Source organism: Xenopus laevis, chromosome 1L (genome assembly GCF_017654675.1).
Source record: "Xenopus laevis strain J_2021 chromosome 1L, Xenopus_laevis_v10.1, whole genome shotgun sequence".
Lineage (NCBI taxonomy): Eukaryota > Metazoa > Chordata > Amphibia > Anura > Pipidae > Xenopus > Xenopus laevis.
This window is the reverse complement of record NC_054371.1, coordinates 232,554,227-232,580,899: the sequence shown is the minus strand read 5'-3', so window position 1 is coordinate 232,580,899 and position 26,673 is coordinate 232,554,227. Positions and strand designations below refer to the sequence as shown.

At 44.3% G+C, this 26,673-nt stretch overlaps 1 protein-coding gene across 1 annotated transcript in view; it reads right to left on the bottom strand.

Annotated features, from left to right (window-relative positions):
• Nucleotides 1-16,532: 16,532 nt before the first annotated feature.
• npr2.L (natriuretic peptide receptor 2 L homeolog) overlaps nt 16,533-26,673 on the bottom strand; it is a 47,230-nt gene continuing 37,089 nt past the window's right edge. The window contains 5 exon segments of the mRNA NM_001090707.1: nt 16,533-17,427; nt 17,597-17,688; nt 19,613-19,711; nt 26,112-26,286; nt 26,546-26,614. Coding sequence (NP_001084176.1) covers nt 17,365-17,427; nt 17,597-17,688; nt 19,613-19,711; nt 26,112-26,286; nt 26,546-26,614 — 498 coding nt within the window. The 3' untranslated portion in view covers nt 16,533-17,364.

Below are 26,673 nucleotides of genomic sequence, written 5' to 3'. Positions count from 1 at the left end.
ACTCTATACTCTATACTCTATACTCTATACTCTATACCCTATACCCTATACCCTATACTCTATACTCTATACTCTATACTCTATACTCTATACTCTATACTCTATACTAAGTGCAAGGTGCAATTGCTCAGACCCACACTAGGTGGCGCATTCCTCACACTGTACCTGTAGTGCAGCTCATGGAAGGATTTGCTCAGTCCTAATAATAACCCAGTTCTGCCGGGAGGCCCTGACAGCCAGTGAGAGCACAAAGAGAGCACACATAGCGCCTAAATATACCTCCCCCACCTGGGACCCTTAACTCTCTATGTACCACACTCACCTGGGACCCTTAACTCTGTATGTGCCACACTCACCTCCTCACCTGGGACTATTAACTCTGTATGTGCCACACTCACTGACCCACCTGAGACCATTAACTCTGTATGTGCTACACTCACCTCCTCACCTGGGACCATTAACTCTGTATGTGCCACACTCACCTCCTCACCTGGGACCATTAACTCTGTATGTGCCACACTCACCTCCTCACCTGGGACCATTAACTCTGTATGTGCCACACTCACCTCCTCACCTGGGACTATTAACTCTGTATGTGCCACACTCACCTCCTCACCTGGGACTATTAACTCTGTATGTGCCACACTCACTGACCCACCTGAGACCATTAACTCTGTATGTGCCACACTCACCTCCTCACCTGGGACCATTAACTCTGTATGTGCCACACTCACCTCCTCACCTGGGACCATTAACTCTGTATGTGCCACACTCACTGACCCACCTGAGACCATTAACTCTGTATGTGCCACACTCACCTCCTCACCTGGGACCATTAACTCTGTATGTGCCACACTCACTGACCCACCTCTTATATGCTCCTAGATATGCTCCTCCCCAATTATGTTTATGTCATAATGTCAATCCATCCACTCACCTGGGACTCTACCTGCATTTACACCTACCTGAGTTTCTTAACCCTCTGGAGGATAAAACAGACATAACCAGTGTAGGACTGGGATACCAGGGTCCACCCAAAAGCCTTAGACCAGGGGCCCACCTAGAAAATTTAGACCAGGGGCCCACTGTCAGTACTATTATTCTTCCTCTCCTAGCTCAACCTCTATTTATAGTTTTACAGACTATAATCTATTATTCCACCCATTTAGCCTCTTTGTTCTCAAAGAAATAGGGAATGACCATGAAATAGGCCAAATGTTTAGCAGCCTGAGGGGCCACTGACACCTGGGCCCCCCGGGAGTTTTCCTGGTATCCCTGTGGGCCTGTCCGACACTGGACATAACTAGAGTGGGATGAATTGGTTCCCCCAATGTATGATGCTAGTGAGGCGCCCCAGTGAGGGGGGCTAGTGAGGGGGCTAGTGAGGGGGGCTAGTGAGGGGGGGCTAGTGTAGGCAGAGCAGGGGGAACATCAAGTAAAGCCCCAGGCAGTGGAGAATTCAGGCCCCCAATTCCCTGCTCCCCAGTGCAACATGGAGGGGCCTCATTGTTTCCTGTGATTTAGATTCACTATTAAGTTCCATTCCCTGGCTGACATGCTGGGAGCTGAAATTAAATTACACGAACAATGAGCAATGCAATAATAAATACAATATAGAGCAGTTGTGAGACCTATAGCCCCCCCCTAAATCAACACAGAATCAGTAAATATTTATGTGAGGGGCAGTGACAGCAAAACTCATGTTGCCATATCATTAATTTAAAGATATAGTACAGAGATTTTATGATAAAGGGGATTAAAGCAGGGTCGGACTGGGCTGGTGGGACACAAGGAAAAAACCCGTTGGCCCCGGCCCTCATGGGCCCCTGCCGGCCAGACCTGCCCCACTGATTGGCTGGTCCATAACATACAGTCTTTGCGCTGCGGCGGAGCATCATTTCATGGATGTGCAGAACGAGGCAAAGTTGTGGTTGTGCGGAAGTTTGGAGGTCAGGAGGTCAGGAGGAGGCCCCCGAGGAGGGTCATTCATATTGCAGCCCCCGAGGGCCCCCAATGCTCCAGTCCGACCCTCGATAAAACTCCTTGTCATTCCCACCAAGGATCCCATGTAATTAACACCTTTTCCTATGTTGTTCTCTGAGGGGACCAGGAGGTCCGTGAGCCAAATTCTATTCCAACTTGTACAGTTCAAAAATCCAATGCTTGGTCAGTACCTACTGTAAATAACATTGCAATTCCCAGACGGTATCATGAGAGGCTCTCAATGGGCAGATTACTCTGCAAGAGATCACCGAGCCATAGATATGTTCCCCAATGGAAAGTCCCATGTCCTGATGGCCTTCATATTCAGTGTCGGACTGGCCCACAGGGACACCAGGAAAACTCCCGGGGGGCCCAGGTGTCAGTGGCCCCTCAGGCTGCTAAACATTTGGCCTATTTCATGGCCATTCCCTATTTCTATGAGAACAAAGAGGCTAAATAGATGGAATAATAGATTATATAGTATTTAAAGAAAAGAGACTGGGAGAATAGAGGTTGAGTGAGGAGAGAAATAATAATAGTACTGAGAGTGGCCCCTGGTCTAAGGTTTTTGGGTGGGCCCCAGTCTGACACTGTTCATATTTAGTGCATAAAGACCTAGTAGTGCCCCAGCTCTGACACTTATTCTCATATTGGGGAACATCAGACAGACCCATTTCACCTCAGATGTCAAGGTGCTGGCCAAGGCCAAGGTCCTCTCAAATAGACTCAAGTGGGTTGTTGAGAACTTCATTCACCTTGATCAGATCAGGTTTATGCCTAACAGAGCCATTGGAATCAATATTAGGCACCTCTTTACAAATCAATGGCCACACACATAGTGACACTTGGGAGGGAGTGATGGGGTGACCTTATATTTGGACCCTCCTGGCATGATATGGAATGGGTTACCATATTCTGTGGGTGAAAGCCTTATATGACTCCTGAGACCTGGAATCCTGGTGAATACAAAGATGTTGCGAGGGGCACTAGACAGGCAGAGGTAGATTAACGCCTAGGCTATAGCCTAGGGCCCATAGTGGTGAGGGGCCATGGGTTTTTGTGATTTAAAAAAAAAAAATGTCACCTTCCACTGTCTGCACTCTGTAGGCTGTGCTTAATGATTGTTGGGAGAAAATTTAGGCAAGGCAGGTGCTGCACGTAACGTCTATCTATATGTAACTATATGTAATTATATGTATCTGTATGTAATTATATGTATCTATATGTATCTATATGTAACTATATGTATCTATATGTGTCTATCTATATGTAGTCATGTGCGTGCAAAGTTGGGGTGTGTAGTCTCTTCGGCGGAATTGGCGAGCACCAGTGATGTCACTAGTGTGCGCTGAAGAAGCAGACTCATCACATGGCTTTGGAGTTGAGCGAGTACATTTGGTCCAGCAGAAGACACACAGTCTAAATAGTCGTTGCCTAAATCTAGCTCTATCTGCCTGAATCCTGCCTAAATTGTCTCCCAGCCAGCAGAAAGCAGCAAGGCACGGGGGGCAGCGCAGCACCCAACCAGGTCCAGCAGCAGTTGGGGGGGGCCTTGTGGAAATCGGGGTTTGGACCCCAGTGTAGCCTATGGGCCTCACGTAGTATTAATCGGCCACTGCAGGCAGGGATGCCCATTATCTCCAGTGCTCTATGTCGTACCTATAGAACCCCTAGTTATACAAATACAAAACAATTAAAGTTTATAGGATGTAAAATACAGTGACTGGAGGAGAGACGTTTGCCTAATGGGGATGCCATGCTGGTACACTTAGCTAACGCTCAAGAATCTCTTTCTACTCTCATCATGGAGGTCATTCAACTTGGTTTAAGGCCTAATGTTAAACTGGGTGAAATCAGTGGTGTTCCCCATAGACCCTGGGAATATTAGGGACTCGCAACATGAACCCCAACTCCAGTGGGCTCCTCCTTCATATCTCTTGGTATGGCTGTTCACAGGGACCCAAAGAAACACACAGAACTCAATTTGACTATAAAAAAACAAGTCCTTGAAAATGGAATCCAATCCAATAAGGCCGAGTGTACCGTTGTCTCTTCTGGGTCGCGTTAATGTCCTAAAATTTATTTTTTACCAAAATGTTTATTTGTCTTCCACAAAGCAACAATCATGACTACAAAGATGTGGATTAGGCAGTTAGATGTCTGTATCAGAGACTTGATTTGGGCAGGAGAGTGGCTAATAGCCAGTAGGCTAATGCAATTATCTGAAATATTACTATACTAGTCAGTTGCCGTATGCCTAATTTCTTTGAAGCCTTGGCCAATCAATTACATAGAGGACTATTATTAGTTTACTCCCTAAAACCCCCTATAAAAAGTGACCCAAATATTTTAAAGAACTGTAGCTTCCGCTTACAGCAAAATTAGGCACCTCTTTACAAATCTATGGCCACACACAGTGACACTTGGGGACATTAGGCGTCACTAATGTCTCTCATTGTATCCAAGTCTGCAGTATGGAAGCCCCGCCCAGGAGGAACACACCGGTTGTTATGTTTTGGGGAGCCGAGGATGAGTAGAGTATAACAGTGCTTTATTAGCAGAGACTCATGCAGCCATTACACAACAGTAACTTTCACTTTTAAGCTGTCAGGAAGTATTTACAGTATAAGTCTGGGCACAGTGACATCTACAGGCCATTTGTATAAACATCACACCGGTGTTATCCAGAACCCCATCCTCCTGAGTGACTGGGAGAAAAAGGGGAGCCTCTGTGTGTGAGTCCTGGGGAACAACAGAAGGGGAGGCACTGGACCTGAGACCCTCACACTGATAATGTCATGTCAGTACTGATAGACTGTTATTATAGTGAGTATTGTGTGATATTCACCTACAAAGAGACACTGTACCTTTATATGGTCACAGAACAACCCCTCAGTGACTTCTAATATCCTTATCATTTACAGTAGGGGGTACATTATCCCTTATAATACATGAGTGATACTCAGAGTTCCCTGTATAACTCAGCCTGCAGCCTTGTGTCTTTATATGGTCACAGAACAACCCCTCAGTGACTTCTAATATCCTTATCATTTACAGTAGGGGGTACATTATCCCTTATAATACATGAGTGATACTCAGAGTTCCCTGTATAACTCAGCCTGCAGCCTTGTGCCTTTATATGGTCACAGAACAACCCCTCAGTGACTTCTAATATCCTTATCATTTACAGTAGGGGGTACATTATCCCTTATAATACATGAGTGATACTCAGAGTTCCCTGTATAACTCAGCCTGCAGCCTTGTGTCTTTATATGGTCACAGAACAACCCCTCAGTGACTTCTAATATCCTTATCATTTACAGTAGGGGGTACATTATCCCTTATTATACATGAGTGATACTCAGAGTTCCCTGTATAACTCAGCCTGCAGCCTTGTGTCTTTATATGGTCACAGAACAACCCCTCAGTGACTTCTAATATCCTTATCATTTACAGTAGGGGGTACATTATCCCTTATAATACATGAGTGATACTCAGAGTTCCCTGTATAACTCAGCCTGCAGCCTTGTGCCTTTATATGGTCACAGAACAACCCCTCAGTGACTTCTAATATCCTTATCATTTACAGTAGGGGGTACATTAGCCCTTATAATACATGAGTGATACTCAGAGTTCCCTGTATAACTCAGCCTGTAGCCTTGTGTCTTTATATGGTCACAGAACAACCCCTCAGTGACTTCTAATATCCTTATCATTTACAGTAGGGGGTACATTATACCTTATAATACATGAGTGATACTCAGAGTTCCCTGTATAACTCAGCCTGCAGCCTTGTGCCTTTATATGGTCACAGAACAACCCCTCAGTGACTTCTAATATCCTTATTATTTACAGTAGGGGGTACATTATCCCTTATAATACATGAGTGATACTCAGAGTTCCCTGTATAACTCAGCCTGCAGCCTTGTGCCTTTATATGGTCACAGAACAACCCTCAGTGACTTCTAATATCCTTATCATTTACAGTAGGGGGTACATTAGCCCTTATAATACATGAGTGATACTCAGAGTTCCCTGTATAACTCAGCCTGTAGCCTTGTGTCTTTATATGGTCACAGAACAACCCCTCAGTGACTTCTAATATCCTTATCATTTACAGTAGGGGGTACATTATACCTTATAATACATGAGTGATACTCAGAGTTCCCTGTATAACTCAGCCTGCAGCCTTGTGCCTTTATATGGTCACAGAACAACCCCTCAGTGACTTCTAATATCCTTATTATTTACAGTAGGGGGTACATTATCCCTTATAATACATGAGTGATACTCAGAGTTCCCTGTATAACTCAGCCTGCAGCCTTGTGCCTTTATATGGTCACAGAACAACCCCTCAGTGACTTCTAATATCCTTATCATTTACAGTAGGGGGTACATTATCCCTTATAATACATGAGTGATACTCAGAGTTCCCTGTATAACTCAGCCTGCAGCCTTGTGCCTTTATATGGTCACAGAACAACCCCTCAGTGACTTCTAATATCCTTATCATTTACAGTAGGGGGTACATTATCCCTTATAATACATGAGTGATACTCAGAGTTCCCTGTATAAATCAACCTGCAGCCTTGTGCCTTTATATGGTCACAGAACGACCCCTCAGTGACTTCTAATATCCTTATCATTTACAGTAGGGGGTACATTATCCCTTATAATACATGAGTGATACTCAGAGTTCCCTGTATAACTCAGCCTGCAGCCTTGTGCCTTTATATGGTCACAGAACAACCCCTCAGTGACTTCTAATATCCTTATCATTTACAGTAGGGGGTACATTATCCCTTATAATACATGAGTGATACTCAGAGTTCCCTGTATAACTCAGCCTGCAGCCTTGTGCCTTTATATGGTCACAGAACAACCCCTCAGTGACTTCTAATATCCTTATCATTTACAGTAGGGGGTACATTAGCCCTTATAATACATGAGTGATACTCAGAGTTCCCTGTATAACTCAGCCTGTAGCCTTGTGTCTTTATATGGTCACAGAACAACCCCTCAGTGACTTCTAATATCCTTATCATTTACAGTAGGGGGTACATTATACCTTATAATACATGAGTGATACTCAGAGTTCCCTGTATAACTCAGCCTGCAGCCTTGTGCCTTTATATGGTCACAGAACAACCCCTCAGTGACTTCTAATATCCTTATTATTTACAGTAGGGGGTACATTATCCCTTATAATACATGAGTGATACTCAGAGTTCCCTGTATAACTCAGCCTGCAGCCTTGTGCCTTTATATGGTCACAGAACAACCCCTCAGTGACTTCTAATATCCTTATCATTTACAGTAGGGGGTACATTATCCCTTATAATACATGAGTGATACTCAGAGTTCCCTGTATAACTCAGCCTGCAGCCTTGTGCCTTTATATGGTCACAGAACAACCCCTCAGTGACTTCTAATATCCTTATCATTTACAGTAGGGGGTACATTATCCCTTATAATACATGAGTGATACTCAGAGTTCCCTGTATAAATCAACCTGCAGCCTTGTGCCTTTATATGGTCACAGAACGACCCCTCAGTGACTTCTAATATCCTTAAAATGTAAATATCCTTAGAAAGAGGGTTCCACACTGAGGATTTACAGAGAACTCAGATTAGATCAAAATAATTGATGCTGTTGATGTCACAATGGTTTTCAGTTATTATGGGGGAGCACAATAGTAAATAAAGATCCTGTTTTCTCATTTACAGTAAAATAACTAAAATTCCTTTTTTGAAATATAAGCAGTTTAGTTGTTAAAGTGACATTTCTTCCCATATAGGAGATAATTATTATTTGTGGCCTTTTGCCTTCCCTTGGTGACCAAACATTACTTTTATTTCGGGAGCTGAATAAGACCCCCCACATTAGCCTATGAAGGCACCCCAGATAGAAACTATAGGTCGTTTTTTCTCCCCACTAATTTAGTGTTTCCTGAGGTTCTTAACTCCCCAGGTGCTCAGTCCATATAAAGAGAATAAGCCTCAGACCCATTGTTTTGGGCAGAAACAGAAGGGGTGCACTTGGCTGTGGGTTATAGTTGCGCCTGTAGTTAAATAGGGGGAGAGTTGTGACATTATATTTAGCTGTAGGGTGAGACTGATTCAAGCTGCTATAGAGATAGAATCAGATATATCAGCATAAAGCTCTTCCCTGTGTTATTGGTGTAAGGAATTAAGTAGTGATACATTGGTGCTGCTGCTCTGGGATAAAGGAGTATAAAGATATTAAACAATGTTCTCTCCTTCCCTCCCAGGACAAAGAGAAGAGCTGCTAAAATGTCCCTGAATAAGTCGGGACAGAACCTTTAGTGATTGTCTGTAGAACATTTAATAGTCACATGGACTGTCTCTTCCCTTCCTCCTAAATAAATATCCCTCTCTGTCTCCCTCTCTGTTTTTCTAGTGATCCCCATGGAATTCTTTCCATTACTTCCTGGTATATCTACAGCCAGTTCTCAGCTGTCTCGTCTCCCATATGTTCTTAGATGTCTCCTCCTCCCTCCGCTTGTCTCTTCCTACCCCCCCCCTGGCATTTCCCAGTGTTACAGTAGAGAAGGTGCAACACCTTAGAATTAATCCCGTTACATTCCTCACATTTCCCAGAAAAAGGAAGAAAGTGCTGAGAGTTGTGCAGATGTGTCAATAGAATGTATGGGAAATGCACTGGAGAGGGGCAGGATCAGCACCTGCAAATACCAAAATAATTGCCCCACTGTATAATGAAACACTGAAGGGAATTTCGGGACTATACAGTGACAGGTATTGGGGGGATCTGTGTATCACACAGAGGGGGGCTCACTGTACAACACCAGATGTAAATGTAACACAACAGATGGTCAATGTACAGAACTGACAGTTAGTGGTGAATCAATGTGACACACAGAACAGGTCGTCTTTTTACATAACTGACAGTTAATGGGGAGATCTATGTACAACTGCCCATAACTCACGTCTAACGAACGTCCTTTCCAATCTTGTATCTTGACAGCGCTATATAAATAAATGATGATGATGATCTTCCAACCTGCAACTTACAAATCAGATAAAATAAAGGCCATTAAATGACAGGCAGCAGTAGTAATAGGAAAGTTATGTCTGACAAATAGAACTGACAGTTTCCCACTATATGGTCAGACAGGCAACACATACAGAGATCTTATCTGTAGCCCATATCAATCTTTTAATCTGTCCCATTGCCTGAATGACTGGGATACCAGTGTTACAGTAGATACAACACATTACAGTATGGGGGATACCAGTGTTACAGTAGATACAACACATTACAGTATGGGGGATACCAGTGTTACAGTAGATATGACACATTACAGTATGGGGGATACCAGTGTTACAGTAGATACAACACATTACAGTATGGGGGATACCAGTGTTACAGTAGATACAACACATTACAGTATGGGGGATACCAGTGTTACAGTAGATACGACACATTACAGTATGGGGGATACCAGTGTTACAGTAGATACAACACATTACAGTATGGGGGATACCAGTGTTACAGTAGATACGACACATTACAGTATGGGGGATACCAGTGTTACAGTAGATACAACACATTACAGTATGGGGGATACCAGTGTTACAGTAGATACGACACATTACAGTATGGGGGATACCAGTGTTGCAGTAGATACAACACATTACAGTATGGGGGATACCAGTGTTGCAGTAGATACGACACATTACAGTATGGGGGATACCAGTGTTACAGTAGATACAACACATTACAGTATGGGGGATACCAGTGTTACAGTAGATACGACACATTACAGTATGGGGGATACCAGTGTTGCAGTAGATACAAGACATTACAGTATGGGGGATACCAGTGTTGCAGTAGATACGACACATTACAGTATGGGGGATACCAGTGTTACAGTAGATATGACACATTACAGTATGGGGGATACCAGTGTTACAGTAGATACAACACATTACAGTATGGGGGATACCAGTGTTACAGTAGATACGACACATTACAGTATGGGGGATACCAGTGTTACAGTAGATACAACACATTACAGTATGGGGGATACCAGTGTTACAGTAGATACAAGACATTACAGTATGGGGGATACCAGTGTTGCAGTAGATACGACACATTACAGTATGGGGGATACCAGTGTTACAGTAGATACAGCACATTACAGTATGGGGGATACCAGTGTTACAGTAGATACGACACATTACAGTATGGGGGATACCAGTGTTACAGTAGATACAACACATTACAGTATGGGGGATACCAGTGTTGCAGTAGATACGACACATTACAGTATGGGGGATACCAGTGTTACAGTAGATACGACACATTACAGTATGGGGGATACCAGTGTTACAGTAGATACGACACATTACAGTATGGGGGATACCAGTGTTGCAGTAGATACAACACATTACAGTATGGGGGATACCAGTGTTGCAGTAGATACAACACATTACAGTATGGGGGATACCAGTGTTGCAGTAGATACAACACATTACAGTATGGGGGATACCAGTGTTACAGTAGATACAACACATTACAGTATGGGGGATACCAGTGTTACAGTAGATACGACACATTACAGTATGGGGGATACCAGTGTTGCAGTAGATACAACACATTACAGTATGGGGGATACCAGTGTTACAGTAGATACAACACATTACAGTATGGGGGATACCAGTGTTACAGTAGATATGACACATTACAGTATGGGGGATACCAGTGTTACAGTAGATACAACACATTACAGTATGGGGGATACCAGTGTTACAGTAGATACGACACATTACAGTATGGGGGATACCAGTGTTACAGTAGATACAACACATTACAGTATGGGGGATACCAGTGTTACAGTAGATACAACACATTACAGTATGGGGGATACCAGTGTTACAGTAGATACGACACATTACAGTATGGGGGATACCAGTGTTACAGTAGATACAACACATTACAGTATGGGGGATACCAGTGTTACAGTAGATACAACACATTACAGTATGGGGGATACCAGTGTTACAGTAGATACGACACATTACAGTATGGGGGATACCAGTGTTACAGTAGATATGACACATTACAGTATGGGGATACCAGTGTTACAGTAGATACAACACATTACAGTATGGGGGATACCAGTGTTACAGTAGATACAACACATTACAGTATGGGGGATACCAGTGTTACAGTAGATACGACACATTACAGTATGGGGGATACCAGTGTTACAGTAGATACAACACATTACAGTATGGGGGATACCAGTGTTACAGTAGATACAACACATTACAGTATGGGGGATACCAGTGTTACAGTAGATACAACACATTACAGTATGGGGGATACCAGTGTTACAGTAGATACGACACATTACAGTATGGGGGATACCAGTGTTACAGTAGATACAACACATTACAGTATGGGGGATACCAGTGTTACAGTAGATACAACACATTACAGTATGGGGGATACCAGTGTTACAGTAGATACAACACATTACAGTATGGGGGATACCAGTGTTACAGTAGATACGACACATTACAGTATGGGGGATACCAGTGTTACAGTAGATACAACACATTACAGTATGGGGGATACCAGTGTTACAGTAGATACAACACATTACAGTATGGGGGATACCAGTGTTACAGTAGATACGACACATTACAGTATGGGGGATACCAGTGTTACAGTAGATACAACACATTACAGTATGGGGGATACCAGTGTTACAGTAGATACAACACATTACAGTATGGGGGATACCAGTGTTACAGTAGATACGACACATTACAGTTTGGGGGATACCAGGGTTGCAGATCAGGGGGTACGAGTGTAACATTAGGGGAGACACAAATAGAAGAGAAGAAGATGGATATAAATACAGACAGGCAGTTAGGGGAGATATTAGTATAACAGGGGGGGCTATTACTGGGGGGCTTGGTGTGTAGGGGCTGCTCTTTGCATATTGTGCAGTGGGAGGGGTGGGATTGTGTGGGGGGGCTACAGTATTGCTCTGCAAACACACAGGCCCCCCCTTTCCGGAGTGAGTGGAGCCTAATGGGGGCCGGCAGGTCTGCTTCCTATTAACTTCCCAGAAATAGAACAATTTAGCCTTTTGTGCGCTGGAGGGAGGGGGGTCCGAGGCAGAGCAATAAAGAGTCAAACAGGCAAAGGGGAGCGAAACAACCAAAATGAACTGACACATCACCTGCTTCTCATTTGTACCTAATTATCAGTTTGTAGCACCAGCCCCCCCTGTACTCATAACTCCCTGCACCTTCTCAGGGACTCCCTGTAATTATATTATATGTCTGACTGACTCTCATCTGCCTTCATCAGCTATACACTGAGAGACAGTCTCCTATACACAGAGACACAGTCACCTATACACAGAGACAGTCTCCTATACACAGAGACAGTCACCTATACACAGAGACAGTCACCTATACACAGAGACAGTCACCTATACACAGAGACAGTCACCTATACACAGAGAGACAGTCACCTATACACAGAGACAGTCTCCTATACACAGAGACACAGTCACCTATACACAGAGACAGTCTCCTATAGACAGAGATAGTCACCTATACACAGACACAGTCTCCTATACACAGAGACAGTCACCTATACACAGAGACAGTTACCTATACACAGAGACACAGTCACCTATACACAGAGACAGTCTCCTATACACAGAGACAGTCACCTATACACAGAGACAGTCACCTATACACAGAGAGACAGTCACCTATACACAGAGACAGTCTCCTATACACAGAGACACAGTCACCTATACACAGAGACAGTCACCTATACACAGACACAGTCTCCTATACACAGAGACAGTCACCTATACACAGAGACAGTCATCTATACACAGAGACACAGTCACCTATAGACAGAGATAGTCACCTATACACAGAGACAGTCTCCTATACACAGAGACAGTCACCTATACACAGAGACAGTCACCTATACACAGAGACACAGCTCTTTACTGCTTGTCTGGCTGTCCTCCTGGCTTAACGTCTGACTCTATGTCTCCCCCCTGCCGGCTTTAGGTTTCTATATAAGGGCCAATTAAAGCTGCAGAACCCACTCAAGTATGGGACCCACCAAGGGGACTTGTCTGATATTTGACTGACAGTTGTCACTTGGGGGTCACATCAGCACATTGTAGGTCCCACTGGGTGATCCAATCAGATCATCTCAATTTGGCCCAGAACATGGCTGGTCAGATATGGCCCAGGTTAGATTTTACTGTCTATAGATCTGTCCTCAATGTCTGTCTGTCTTACACCATTTGTCTTTTTATAAACCCGTTACCCTGTCTGTCTGTCTGTCTGTCTTTCAATGTCACTGCAGTGTCTGCTGTACAGTCTGAGCATATTTGTGCTGTTCAATAAACTGTCATTCCTCCTTTATATCCTTTTAAAAACTGTAAAACACTCAGTACACGACCCGTGTGTTCAGATCATCCTGATTGGACGGGGGATTCGGGGTATAATCAGCTGGAGTGGGAGGATGGGCAAGTAATGGGGCAGTTGTACTGTATGTCCAGCTCTTTCTTCTCACTGACCCTTCTTATTCCTATTTGCAACTAGAACTACAGGCCAAGCCTGTCCCACAGTGTCACTGGGAATTCTGGGTAATGTAAGTCATTAGCATAAATGTTATTTCTGTGACTCTCCAGGACAATAAGCCAAATCCATGTCTGATGTATCACAAGCCATTGCAGTGTCGGACTGGCCCACAGCGATACCAGGAAAACTCAGGTGTCAGTGGCCTCTGGCTTCTAAACATTTAGCCAATTTCATAGTCATTTCCTATTTCTTTATGGGGAAAATGCTTAATACTGGAAGAATATGGTAAGTAAATGTAAAAGACTGGGAGAATAAAGTGTTTGAGTGAGGAAAGGAGGAATAATAGTTTGGAAAGTGGGTCCCACGGTCTAAGGGTTTCTGGTGGCCCCTGACATCTCAGTCCCACACTGGGCCATTGTGTCCCTAATAAATACTCCACCAGATCAACTGTCACACAATGAACAAGAGACACAAGTGCGAGGATTTGTACCCCAGAAACCCCAAGTGAGTAGAGTAAGTTTGGGGTCTCCCATTACAATAAAACTTATTGACTGCAGAGCTCAGATCTTTATATTCCTGACAGTGATCTATGTCTTTCCCAGGGACATAAGCTCAATATACAATGGAATTGTCCCTCTTCATTTCATTCTCATTATTTGTTTTGTGTGGGGTTTGAGCCTTGTATTCTAGTCCTTTCCAGACCCCCATCTGAAAGTCACTGACCCCCCAGCAACCAAAATACCCAGAATGACTGGATTTAGTTTTCAGACACTCTGCTCTTATCTTCATTCTGATTTCAGGAAGGCTCCCTGGTTCCTAAGGTAATTACCCCTAGCAACCAGATAACTCTCAGGCAGGGAGCTGCACATAGCAACACATTTGTGACTTCTACAGAGAATTTCTGGGACCCCCTTTGTACTGTGACACCTTATACAGAGTATTTGTGGGACCCCCTTTGTACTGTGACACCTTATACAGAGTATTTGTGGGACCCCTGTGTGAATAGGAACATAAGGAATCTATAGTGTTGATACCAGCACTGAACTGGGTGGTGGGGGGCAAGTTCATGAGTGTTGTGGCCTAATCCATTAGTAACAGTAGAAGGATCCGCACACACTCTATTTATCTGCAGTCGGGGACGTGCCCCCCATTTTATTCATTTTTCACCACAATGATCAACGTTTCGGGGGGTTTCAACCTCCCTCCATCAGGATAAAATTCCCAAGTGCCCCACACACCTATAAGTGCAACGCCCCCCCACCTTTTTTTCCCATAATTCAATGCTTGACCATAAAGCTTCAGTTATTAACCCCTTACACATATCCGTTCCATTGCAAATAAATAGTCCTCCATAGTCTTTGGATATTTCTCATCTGTAAAAAATAGGAAGATAAAAAAATTTCCATGGTTTAACTATCAAACCGGGTGGTGGTTAAAAATTCAGCGGTAGTGAGTAATAGTTTTAAATATTTCTTTTGTATGATTGATGCACCTTCATATATGACATTATTTATATTAATGCACTTTAATACTTTTATTTTGTATTGGAAACCATCAACAGGGTTTGATTATAAATGTGCACTTTAAACTTGGAAGGACTATTTATTTGTAATGGAACGGATATGTGTAAGGGGTTAATAACTGAAGCTTTATGGTCAAGCATTGAATTATGGGAGAAAAAGGTGGGGGGGGGGCGTTGCACTTATAGGTGTGTGGGGCACTTGGACTCCCCCCTCTCACATCTCCCTCTTCTTTCAGGGGGTCTCTGACATCAGGACCAAGGACACCCCCTTAAGAAACAGATCCAGATTCATCACCCCAATATGTGAATATTTAGCGTGTCCCCCACAGTCTGGAAAACGACCCTAATATGTGACCTCTCTGTTACACTGCCCCTCCCTTCCATTATATGAACAACATGGAAACACAACCCCAGTGGGGAGACACTAATCTCTCTCTCTGCCCCTGTAACTGCCCCCAGGTACTGACTGAGCCCAGGGGTAACTAGCATTGCCCCAAATACACCAGCCACACTCTAATGTTCTTTTCTACTCTTAATAAATGCCCAAAACCCTCAGTTCACTCTGACCCAATATTAAAGGGATACTGTCATGGGAAAACATGTTTTTTTCAAAACACATCAGTTAATAGTGCTGCTCCAGCAGAATTCTGCACTGAAATCCATTTCTCAAAAGAGCAAACTGATTTTTTTATATTCAATTTTGAAATCTGACATGGGGCTAGACATATTGTCAATTTCCCAGCAGCCCCCAGTCATGTGACTTGTGCCTGCACTTTAGGAGAGAAATGCTTTCTGGCAGGCTGCTGTTTTTCCTTCTCAATGTAACTGAATGAGTCTTAGTGGGACCTGGATTTTACTATTGAGTGCTGTTCTTAGATCTACCAGGCAGCTGTTATCTTGTGTTAGGGAGCTGTTATCTGGTTACATTCCCATTGTTCTGTTGTTTGGCTGCTGGGGGGGAAAGGGAGGGGGTGATATCACTCCAAATTGCAGTACAGCAGTAAAGAGTGACTGAAGTTTATCAGAGCACAAGTCACATGACTTGGGGCAGCTGGGAAATTGACAATATGTCTAGCCCCATGTCAGATTTCAAAATTGAATATAAAAAAAATCTGTTTGCTCTTTTGAGAAATGGATTTCAGTGCAGAATTCTGCTGGAGCAGAATATTTTTTGGGGGGGGGACCTGTGTTTGCCTCATGCACTTTGCAAACCCTGGTTGCCTGGGCATCTAAACTGTCCCATAGCTGAGATACAATTCTGTTCTGGTGCCATAATGATAAATATTCATGGGAATGTAATATGGACCTTAGATTGTAAGCTCACTGGGGCAGGACTGATGGGAATGTGATAGAGACCTTAGATTGTAAGCTCACTGGGGCAGGGACCTTGTATTCAGACTCTCAGGCGCCGTTACTTTAAGAGATTTATTTATTTCAGAGAATGGATTTTCCGGTCACAAACAAACATTTTGCCAAATGTGTCCAAAGTGCCTGAATATTTTGTCGAAGGAATGAGAGAAAAGCCCAAACGTGTCCCCATATAACTGGGACTCATGTACAGGTATATAAATGCAGGGGGCCCCTAATTCCCCAGGCGGCAGATGGAGACTGTGGGGGTCACACTCAGTGGTGGGGTCACATGGTCTCCGGGTATTGGGAAGGGAACGGGAGCTGTGGGTGCAGCTTTGGAGGGAGACTGGAGCTGTTAGTGATAAGAGGGAACTGGCAAGACTCAGGGGTCCCTTTGCTGCACCCCATGTAACTTTACATTCGGGTCTCCTGGGACTGGTGTCTCATTCCTCTCATTTCCAGGCACAAGAAGCTCATTGTGGGCCCCTATTTCTGTACCCGAGAGGCTCCCCAAGATTTCATTGCATTTCTTTTACATTGATGAGATCCCAGGCCTTTCCTTGCACATGTGCAGCGGGTGAGTGTCCAAGCTTACTGGCCCCCGGGCCATATATATTGCTAGTCAGCGGCTCCATTACTGGCCACTGTATCTATAGAACTGCTGGTTCTGGTAGCGTTGCTTCTCCGGCTGGTGTGAATTACATGGAACCTACAGCTCCAACCCAGACATGGGACATCTGAGAAATGGAAAGTAGAAGAAGTGCCCGGTATTTGCTGCTCCAACCAGCGAGGCCTCCACATGGGTGAGATCTGGGGCCGATCTGGAGCAGCACCCCCACAGGATCAGTGTAAGGAGCAGCTGAAAGTGCAGTGATCTGATACATGGAGCCAAGTCAGATAACGCCGTCTTCTCTGTGTTCTCCATGGAGCCAGTATGTCCTCACTTTCCCCTTTCCCTGGGGGAGACACAGATCAGCCCATTATACAATATTCACATTATATATATATATTCACATAGTACAGCCTCTATAGTGCTGCTTGTTGTGTAACACTAGTGTGTGTAAGCCAGTGTCACTAGGGTGAACCAGCAGTGCAGGTAAGTGTGAGACACTGTGGAATCTTTACCTTCATCTCAATGTCTCCTCGGAGCTCCAGCTGAAAGCAGCTAAACTCATCCAGAACCTCTTTGCTTGCAGACGATATGTGGATCCTGAGAGCTGTGAGACGGGAAAGAACAGGTGGGTCAGACTTCTGCACCGTATCTCACTCCCCCGGAATTCCCTATAAATATCTCTTTGTTTACTTTCATGCCTGGAAACTGGCACCATAGCAATTTCCTTTGGCACCTTCCTCACCCCACAGCGACTCCCAACTAAGGATTTAAAGGATTTATATAGTTTTCCCAGCACTAAAAATCAACAAACAGCCGTCATGTAAATCATCAGACGTCTCATGTAATGGAAGAGACCAGAATGGGAGAGGCATTGATGTGATATGAGAGTAGTTCTTATAGTCACTAGTATATTATAAGGGATAATATACCCCCTACTGTAAATGATAAGGATATTAGAAGTCACTGAGGGGTTGTTCTGTGACCATATAAAGGCACAAGGCTGCAGGCTGAGTTATACAGGGAACTCTGAGTATCACTCATGTATTATAAGGGATAATGTACCCCCTACTGTAAATGATAAGGATATTAGAAGTCACTGAGGGGTTGTTCTGTGACCATATAAAGGCACAAGGCTGCAGGCTGAGTTATACAAGGAACTCTGAGTATCACTCATGTATTATAAGGGATAATGTACCCCCTACTGTAAATGATAAGGATATTAGAAGTCACTGAGGGGTTGTTCTGTGACCATATAAAGACACAAGGCTGCAGGCTGAGTTATACAGGGAACTCTGAGTATCACTCATGTATTATAAGGGATAATGTACCCCCTACTGTAAATGATAAGGATATTAGAAGTCACTGAGGGGTTGTTCTGTGACCATATAAAGGCACAAGGCTGCAGGCTGAGTTATACAGGGAACTCTGAGTATCACTCATGTATTATAAGGGATAATGTACCCCCTACTGTAAATGATAAGGATATTAGAAGTCACTGAGGGGTTGTTCTGTGACCATATAAAGGCACAAGGCTGCAGGCTGAGTTATACAGGGAACTCTGTGTATCACTCATGTATTATAAGGGATAATGTACCCCCTACTGTAAATGATAAGGATATTAGAAGTCACTGAGGGGTTGTTCTGTGACCATATAAAGGCACAAGGCTGCAGGCTGAGTTATACAGGGAACTCTGAGTATCACTCATGTATTATAAGGGATAATGTACCCCCTACTGTAAATGATAAGGATATTAGAAGTCACTGAGGGGTTGTTCTGTGACCATATAAAGGCACAAGGCTGCAGGCTGAGTTATACAGGGAACTCTGTGTATCACTCATGTATTATAAGGGATAATGTACCCCCTACTGTAAATGATAAGGATATTAGAAGTCACTGAGGGGTTGTTCTGTGACCATATAAAGGCACAAGGCTGCAGGCTGAGTTATACAGGGAACTCTGAGTATCACTCATGTATTATAAGGGATAATGTACCCCCTACTGTAAATGATAAGGATATTAGAAGTCACTGAGGGGTTGTTCTGTGACCATATAAAGACACAAGGCTGCAGGCTGAGTTATACAGGGAACTCTGAGTATCACTCATGTATTATAAGGGATAATGTACCCCCTACTGTAAATGATAAGGATATTAGAAGTCACTGAGGGGTTGTTCTGTGACCATATAAAGGCACAAGGCTGCAGGCTGAGTTATACAGGGAACTCTGAGTATCACTCATGTATTATAAAGGATAATGTACCCCCTACTGTAAATGATAAGGATATTAGAAGTCACAGAGGGGTTGTTCTGTGACCATATAAAGACACAAGGCTGAGTAGTAAAGGTGAGTATAATTATAGTATATAAAGATCTTGTACATAACATTACAGTGCATATGTAGAACAATATCCCATTGGAATGAGAGGCAGAAAGCAATGAGCCCCTAATATTATCAGACTGTATATAAATGAGATTTCCTCCCCATTTCTTCCCTGGGTTATAACAGCCCTGACAGTGAGTGTCTCGTACCTTCTCCATTTGACTCCATGCGAGACGCTGTATTCACTGTATCACCAAACAGACAATATCGCGGCATCTTCAAACCGACGACTCCAGCACATACCGGACCTGCGATGCACAGTAAATAATGTCACTGCATGAACTGCTCCCAGACCAACTGCACCGCTGCATTATGTACCGATGTGCTGCTCTTGTGTAATAACTGATTCCCTCAATACATGAGGCCTCGCTCCCCAGAATATCAGTCTGCTGAGCAAAAGGCTAAAGATCATGTGTCACACGCCAGCCCCTCATCATCTCTACTGACATTTAGGTGGGGCTCATTGTCATAAGATGTAGTTGAACTACTGCACTTGTTGTCTGACTGGTCATTGTTATTACTGGCGCTGCCCCTGGCTGGGAGTGAAATGCTCATTCCTGTTGTTATTGCCCCCTGTCTACTGTCACCCCCTGCTTATTATACATTAGGGATGCACAGAATCCACTATTTGGGATTCGGCCAAATCCCTGAATCCTAAAGATTCGGCCGAATACCGAACTGAATCTGAATCCTAATTTGAATATGTCAATGAGGGGCAGGAAAAGGAAAACGTGGAAAAAAATCTTCTTTTGTGATGAAAAGTCACATGATTTCCCTCCCGTCCCTAATTTGCATATGCAAATTCGGATTTGGTTCGGCCAGGCACAAGGATTCGGTCGAATCCGAATCCATCTGGAAAAGGCCGAATCCCAAACCAAATCCTGGATTCAGTGCATCCCTAATATACATATAGACCAATGCTGTCCAACTTCTATGGTACCGAGGGCCGGAATTTTTCTAATCTATATGGTGAAGGGCCGATAACGGAAGCCAGTGTTAGCCACTCCCTGTTTTTAGACCACACCCACTTTAAACCACACCCATGTTACCGCAAGACCATGCCCACATTAATAACACACCAAAAAACCAAATGGTTGGTTCTCACTGCAGGGATCAGGGCTGGAACTAGGGGGAGGCAGAGTAGGCGGCTGTCTAGGGAGCCATCATTGAGGGGCGCACTTTTAATGGGGTTTTTTTTTTCCTTTTTTTTCAAGCATTTATTTAATAATTTGTTTCAGTAATCATGGTCACCCAGTTGGGTGGAATCCATCTCCTTCCCCTTCTCCCTCTTGCCGGCAAGTAATGGCTCCTTCTGTGCGGTGCAGCGAGATGTGCGTATACGAGTTTATGACATCACTGATATGTTGGGGGACAGAGAGAGGCAGAGAGCTGGGGGGCTGCTTGGTGGGACTCTCGCTGCTCTCACACTTGCACAGTTACACTGAACTCAAGACTTTCTTTCTATTACTGTAAAGTGTGAAGCCTCCTGCTGGCACAGCCACGTACAGATTTGGGGCCCATATATTTGCTGTTGGGCGCTGGCACAGGTACATAAATACTGGGGGGCAATATGATGGGATCAGATTTATTTTTGGCTGCTGCTGACACAGGTAAAGATTGGGGGCAATATGATGGCTGCAGGAGGGCTGTATGATGGAGGGCTGCTGAGCTTGTGGTACAGGTACAGGGGCAGTAATATAAATGAAAGTCTTGTACATTTTCTTGCCTCTCTTTATTTAATAACCATCATGGTAAGGAGGGAAATGGTAATGCAGGACAGGGGGGCACTGAGTGAAGCTCTTGCCTAGGGGCCAAACTACCTTGTGTCTGTCCTGCAGGGATGTCACTCATATGGGAAATAAGCGAAGTCATATAAGATATAAATCCATATGCCTCCTCCTCCCCTGTGTATAATACAGAACCCCAGCATATGATTAAACACCTTAGGGGCCACTAACAATAATTTTCAAATGCTAACAAACCCCCAGAACAAATACCAGACTTATGTTCCATAGGGATCAGAGGTCAGACAGAGTATGGCAAACACAGGGTGCAAAGTGCAGGTAAAGTATGAGACACACAGGGAGGGAAGAGAGAAGAGAGCAGGAGACAGGGAAAGCTCTCAGTCTAATATGTACTACATACAGTGACACAGTGCTGGGGCCCCATTAGCATTTTGTATAAAGTGTGAACAGGTGAACAATGTGGCAGTTTCAGTCTGGGTCTCAGGTAGAACAGTACAGGGGCTTTAGGATAGAAACAATAGAGGGGTCTCAGGTAGAACAATACAGGGGCTTTAGGATATAAACAATAGAGGGGTCTCAGGGAGAACAGTACAGGGGCTTTAGGGTATAAACAATAGAGGGGTCTCAGGTAGAACAGTACAGGGGCTTTAGGATATAAACAATAGAGGGGTCTCAGGTAGAACAGTACAGGGGCTTTAGGATAGAAACAATAGAGGGGTCTCAGGTAGAACAGTACAGGGGCTTTAGGATATAAACAATAGAGGGGTCTCAGGTAGAACAGTACAGGGGCTTTAGGATAGAAACAATAGAGGGGTCTCAGGTAGAACAGTACAGGGGCTTTAGGATAGAAACAATAGAGGGGTCTCAGGTAGAACAGTACAGGGGCTTTAGGGTATAAACAATAGAGGGGTCTCAGGTAGAACAGTACAGGGGCTTTAGGATAGAAACAATAGAGGGGTCTCAGGTAGAACAGTACAGGGGCTTTAGGATAGAAACAATAGAGGGGTCTCAGGTAGAACAGTACAGGGGCTTTAGGATATAAACAATAGAGGGGTCTCAGGTAGAACAGTACAGGGGCTTTAGGATATAAACAATAGAAGGGTCTCAGGTGTGAACAATGCAGGGGATTAGTCTCAATTTGAGTTTTTGACAATACAGGGGCCAGTTAATCTCTGTAGTGATATCTATTAAATGTTACATATGGTAATCAGACACAGCAGGCAGACTTTGATGTGGAGGGCCACGTAAGGGGGGGGGTTGCGGACCGCCAGTTGGACAGCCCTGATATATATGATCTGGAGTTCAACAATGGCCGCTCACCCTTTTATATGTAGTGTTTAGTATTCATCCCTGCCCCCACTTATACAGTATTTAGTATTGGATTCAAGGGCAAGGGAAGGTTGGGGTGTTACATATATGTTACATCTTTCCCCTCATGCAAAACCAGCACTGGAATGGAAAACTAACCATCAGAGTGTCATGCCACCATCTCACCGTATTCCCAGTCATCCTTGGTTTGGCCAGTGAAGTAAAACTGGTATAACTCTAGTGCCAAGGATCCCTCACATAGGTAATGGAAGCTCAGCATATACTGCATGGGGATTGTTTAGACTCCCATTGTTTGTGTGGCTTTTCTGCTGGTTGTCTAGGGCTGGAACTAGGAGCAGATAGCAGAAGAACCTGCCCAGGGCTGGAACTAGGGGCAGATAGCAGAAGAACCTGCCCAGGGCTGGAACTAGGGGCAGAAGAACCTGCCCAGGATGTAGCCATGTTGGTAAAAGGGCTCCTGGTGGAACTTGTTTTGTGCCTGTGGTGGAAACAGGGCCAGGGTCTCCCCAAAATGATGGTGCACTTTCTACTTCTGCACAAATACATTTCAAACTGGGGACAACTAGAGTGGACTTTCACCCACAATGGAGCATGGCAGCATTTCTCCCAGCATTCCCAGTGTAATCCATTATGTAAGTGCTGTGTAACATTTCGACCTGCTGTACTGGTACCACACACACAGGCAGAATTATCAGTCGCTCTGTTAGCTGGGCCCCGGGGGGGGGTTATTGTTTTATCAGCGCACATTCTGTCTCTGGGGTTGGAGTATAAAGCCAACAATTTCTCCACATAAGGAGAGAATTTCACTAGAAATGACAGGAGATCAAATCTCGCCCTTCTGTAGAGTTTCCTAAAAAGGAAGTTTCACCAAGACGTGTTCCATGGGACCTGTAACCCCCTGACTGCTGGGTGCGCTCAGTGTAACTGGGATGTTGTTGGGAAGAATGTTCTGCTGCACAGAGGGGTCTTTTCCATAATAGGAAGAGCGACAGAAATATGAATAAGGGTCCCCTCTCCCCCTACTCCATCAGCTTCCCATGGAGTCATTACAGCTTTGGGTCTGATACACCTGGAGACACCAAGCTCAGAACCCCAGAATTTGTTCCTTCCTATGTTCTTACCAGCAAATACATTTATCCAACTTTTGTGAGGTCAGTGCGGGCATCTGAGCTTAGAATGGGTCTTCTCTGCGCCTACAACAAGCAATGAAACTACAAGCTCTGCCCTCATTGGGCACAGGCTGTACTGGCATCTCAGAAGATCAGAGGTTTTGTGGGGAAGTATAAGGAGATGGGAATAGGAGAGTGAAGCCAGGAGAAGCAGAGAGAACTAAAGCTACAAGGTGCTGCTTATCCCAAATAGGTTGCCACCAGCATGGTCATTGGATTTAGCTCTTTTAGGTAATCAGAAGAGCTCTTGCTGCATCAAGTCTATGAAGGACCTTCTCCTTAGGGTTCTGTGGCTGAGACAGAAGAGGGGAGTATGACTTCTTATAAACGAGAACCAGAAATCACATTGGGAAGGAAGTCTGGGGTTGAGCAAAGGACCATTTCATGTGGATGAGCCATGGCTCTGAATGGATACAAGCCTCATTTCCATGGGGAAGACACTAGTTTGTGCCTGTGAATGTGCAGAGGGTAGGTTGTTTCATTTTGGAAGGTTGGTAGTGCTAAATGGTGTCTTATCCTAGTCTTCACAACAAGCCATAGGAGCAAAGGTTCATTAAGATTTGCAAGCCTCCTAGTTTATTGCTTGCATTGATACGGTTTTGCCATAAGGTTTCTCCTTATCTTAGGGAATTATGGGAAACATAATGTTCATTGTGGGCTGGATAATAAGGTGTCCTTGCTGGAGGCCAGGAATTGAAACAAAGGCTCCATCCTATTTAGCAGCACAGACAAAAAGTGAAGTCAGGGAGATGGGAGACACCACTATCACAATATCATGGGGGGGAAGAATGAAAGTCTGCTTGACAAAGAAGGGAGGAGATGCAACCAACTAGGGGTGTCATGCACCCAGTGAGTAACTGCGGAATAACCAAGAGAGAACATGAAAGAACCACTGGGTGGGAATGGAGACAACTGAAAAAAATAGTGGTGTCACTGGGACCAAAGTGCTCTCAGAAGCACGGGGGGAGGGGTAATTAGGCACCATCACTGCTCCCCAAAGAAGAGAAATGAAATGTAGGGAGGACAGTGCCCATGTCCAGCCCAAGGGAAGGGGGGGGAGGGATACTCACTTGGACTAACAGGTGCTAAATGCTCAGCCATTTCAGTGATCCTCCAGTGCAACACAAAGAGGGATATACAGGTGCTGAGGTGGGAAACCCCGAGGCGACAAGGAGGCCTATCCCACCCTATGTGGCAGTTGAGATTTCCAAGAACAAATAACTAAAACCTAAACTGTCATCGCCAAACCTACTCCCAAGAACAGGGAAGCCACACGCTGACCATACAAGATCTGGGCATATCATGTGTCCTATGGGGCAGAGCCCGAGGGGTAAGTTCTCTAAATGCCAGGCGAATGCCAGTACTGATTAAATAAGAAAAATAACCTCAAGTTTTAGGCAATAAAATGACCAGACCCCTAAACTCAGACTGTGGGGCTCATGTGTGCCCATATACATGTCATTCACATACATTAATACTCCTCTATACTTCTGCACATAGGGGGGTCCTGCCTTGAGATGTACATGTTGTACCCACACACAAACCTAATGAATTGCAAGCTCACACCATACGGGGTGCCACAGTAATGATGCCATTTGCCCAGACACAGAAACATATTTGCCCCTGGGCTGGGAGGTGATGTGACAGTTGTAATGTGACTATTTTATAAAGTCCACTAATACATTTTTTTTAAATGTTGCAGAGCATTGTGGTGCCCAGCGTTTCTATTAGTGAGCCCTTGGGCAAACTTCCCAACATTCTGGAAATAAAAAGCGGGAGAAAAAAGTTGCCGCGTGTAGCGCACGCATTTTTGACCACTCCCATTTTTGTGGTCACACCCCCTAATTACCATGTTCATTTTACAGAATTTGGCAGGTTATGAAAGTTTGAACATATTTCTGTGTTTTTTTTACAATTTTGCTAATGAAGGTAAATTGCCCTTTAAGCTGTGAGTGTAACTTCTCCCAAGAGACCTGTTATCTTATATTGTTACAATTACCTATTTGCTTATCTTGAAATTGTTACAAAAGTATCTTATCTGAAGCTGCAGCTGTTCTGGGCTCTCTGCCAAAAGCCAATTAAGTTAGAAATATTGCTTCTTTTTGTGGGTGTTCAGTGCAGAGAAAAACTGGACTTTCCAGTACAAACGAGGGATTGAGGACCGAGCTGTCAAAAGAGGGACTGTCCCTTTAAAAACGGGACAGTTGGGAGGTGTGACTTGGGTGCTGTGCCTGCAGATGCCCAGTACTGACACATACAAGGAGATAGAGTGGCACCTTGGGTGGTGTGCATGGATGACACATACACCTGTCTGAGTACATGTATGACACACACCTGTCTGGGTACCTGTGATAGATACAGGTAGATCCTGCTGCCATTGGCTCATTGGAGTCCGTGCCACATACCTGTATGGATCCCTATCCTTAGCCGTAGTTGGGTATTTGGCCGATGCCGGATTTTGAATGTTTTGACGGTTTCCAGCAGTGCCAGTGACATTCTCGCAATCTCCCTGGTGTGAAGTTTTCCATTCCGGACAGGTAACCCGGACACCACCATGTAAGCGTCTCCTATGGTCTCTACCTGCGGGGGTCACATGTACAGACAATTAAGCACCGAGGCTTCAGACTTTGGGGACTGTCCTTTTAATTATCCCAGAAATTAACTCTATAAAATCCCCTGAGCTTAGTGCCATTGGCCTTAATTTAAAGGGTAAAAATCCCAAACATTCCATGATCAGTGGTGGGAAGTGAGTTTGGGTCTATGAAGAGATACATAAAGGTGAAGTTATAGAGTAGGGTCTGTTTGGTCTTTTGTGTTGCTGTGTTGGCTCAGTCCTCACCTTGTACACATCAAAATTGTCTATAATGGCATCAAAGCAGGTGTACAGGTCATTCAGCAGAGTCACCACCTGTGGAAAGAGAGGGGCGTGTTATAGAGAGAAGCAGTCGCTGAGAGCTGTAGTTCAGC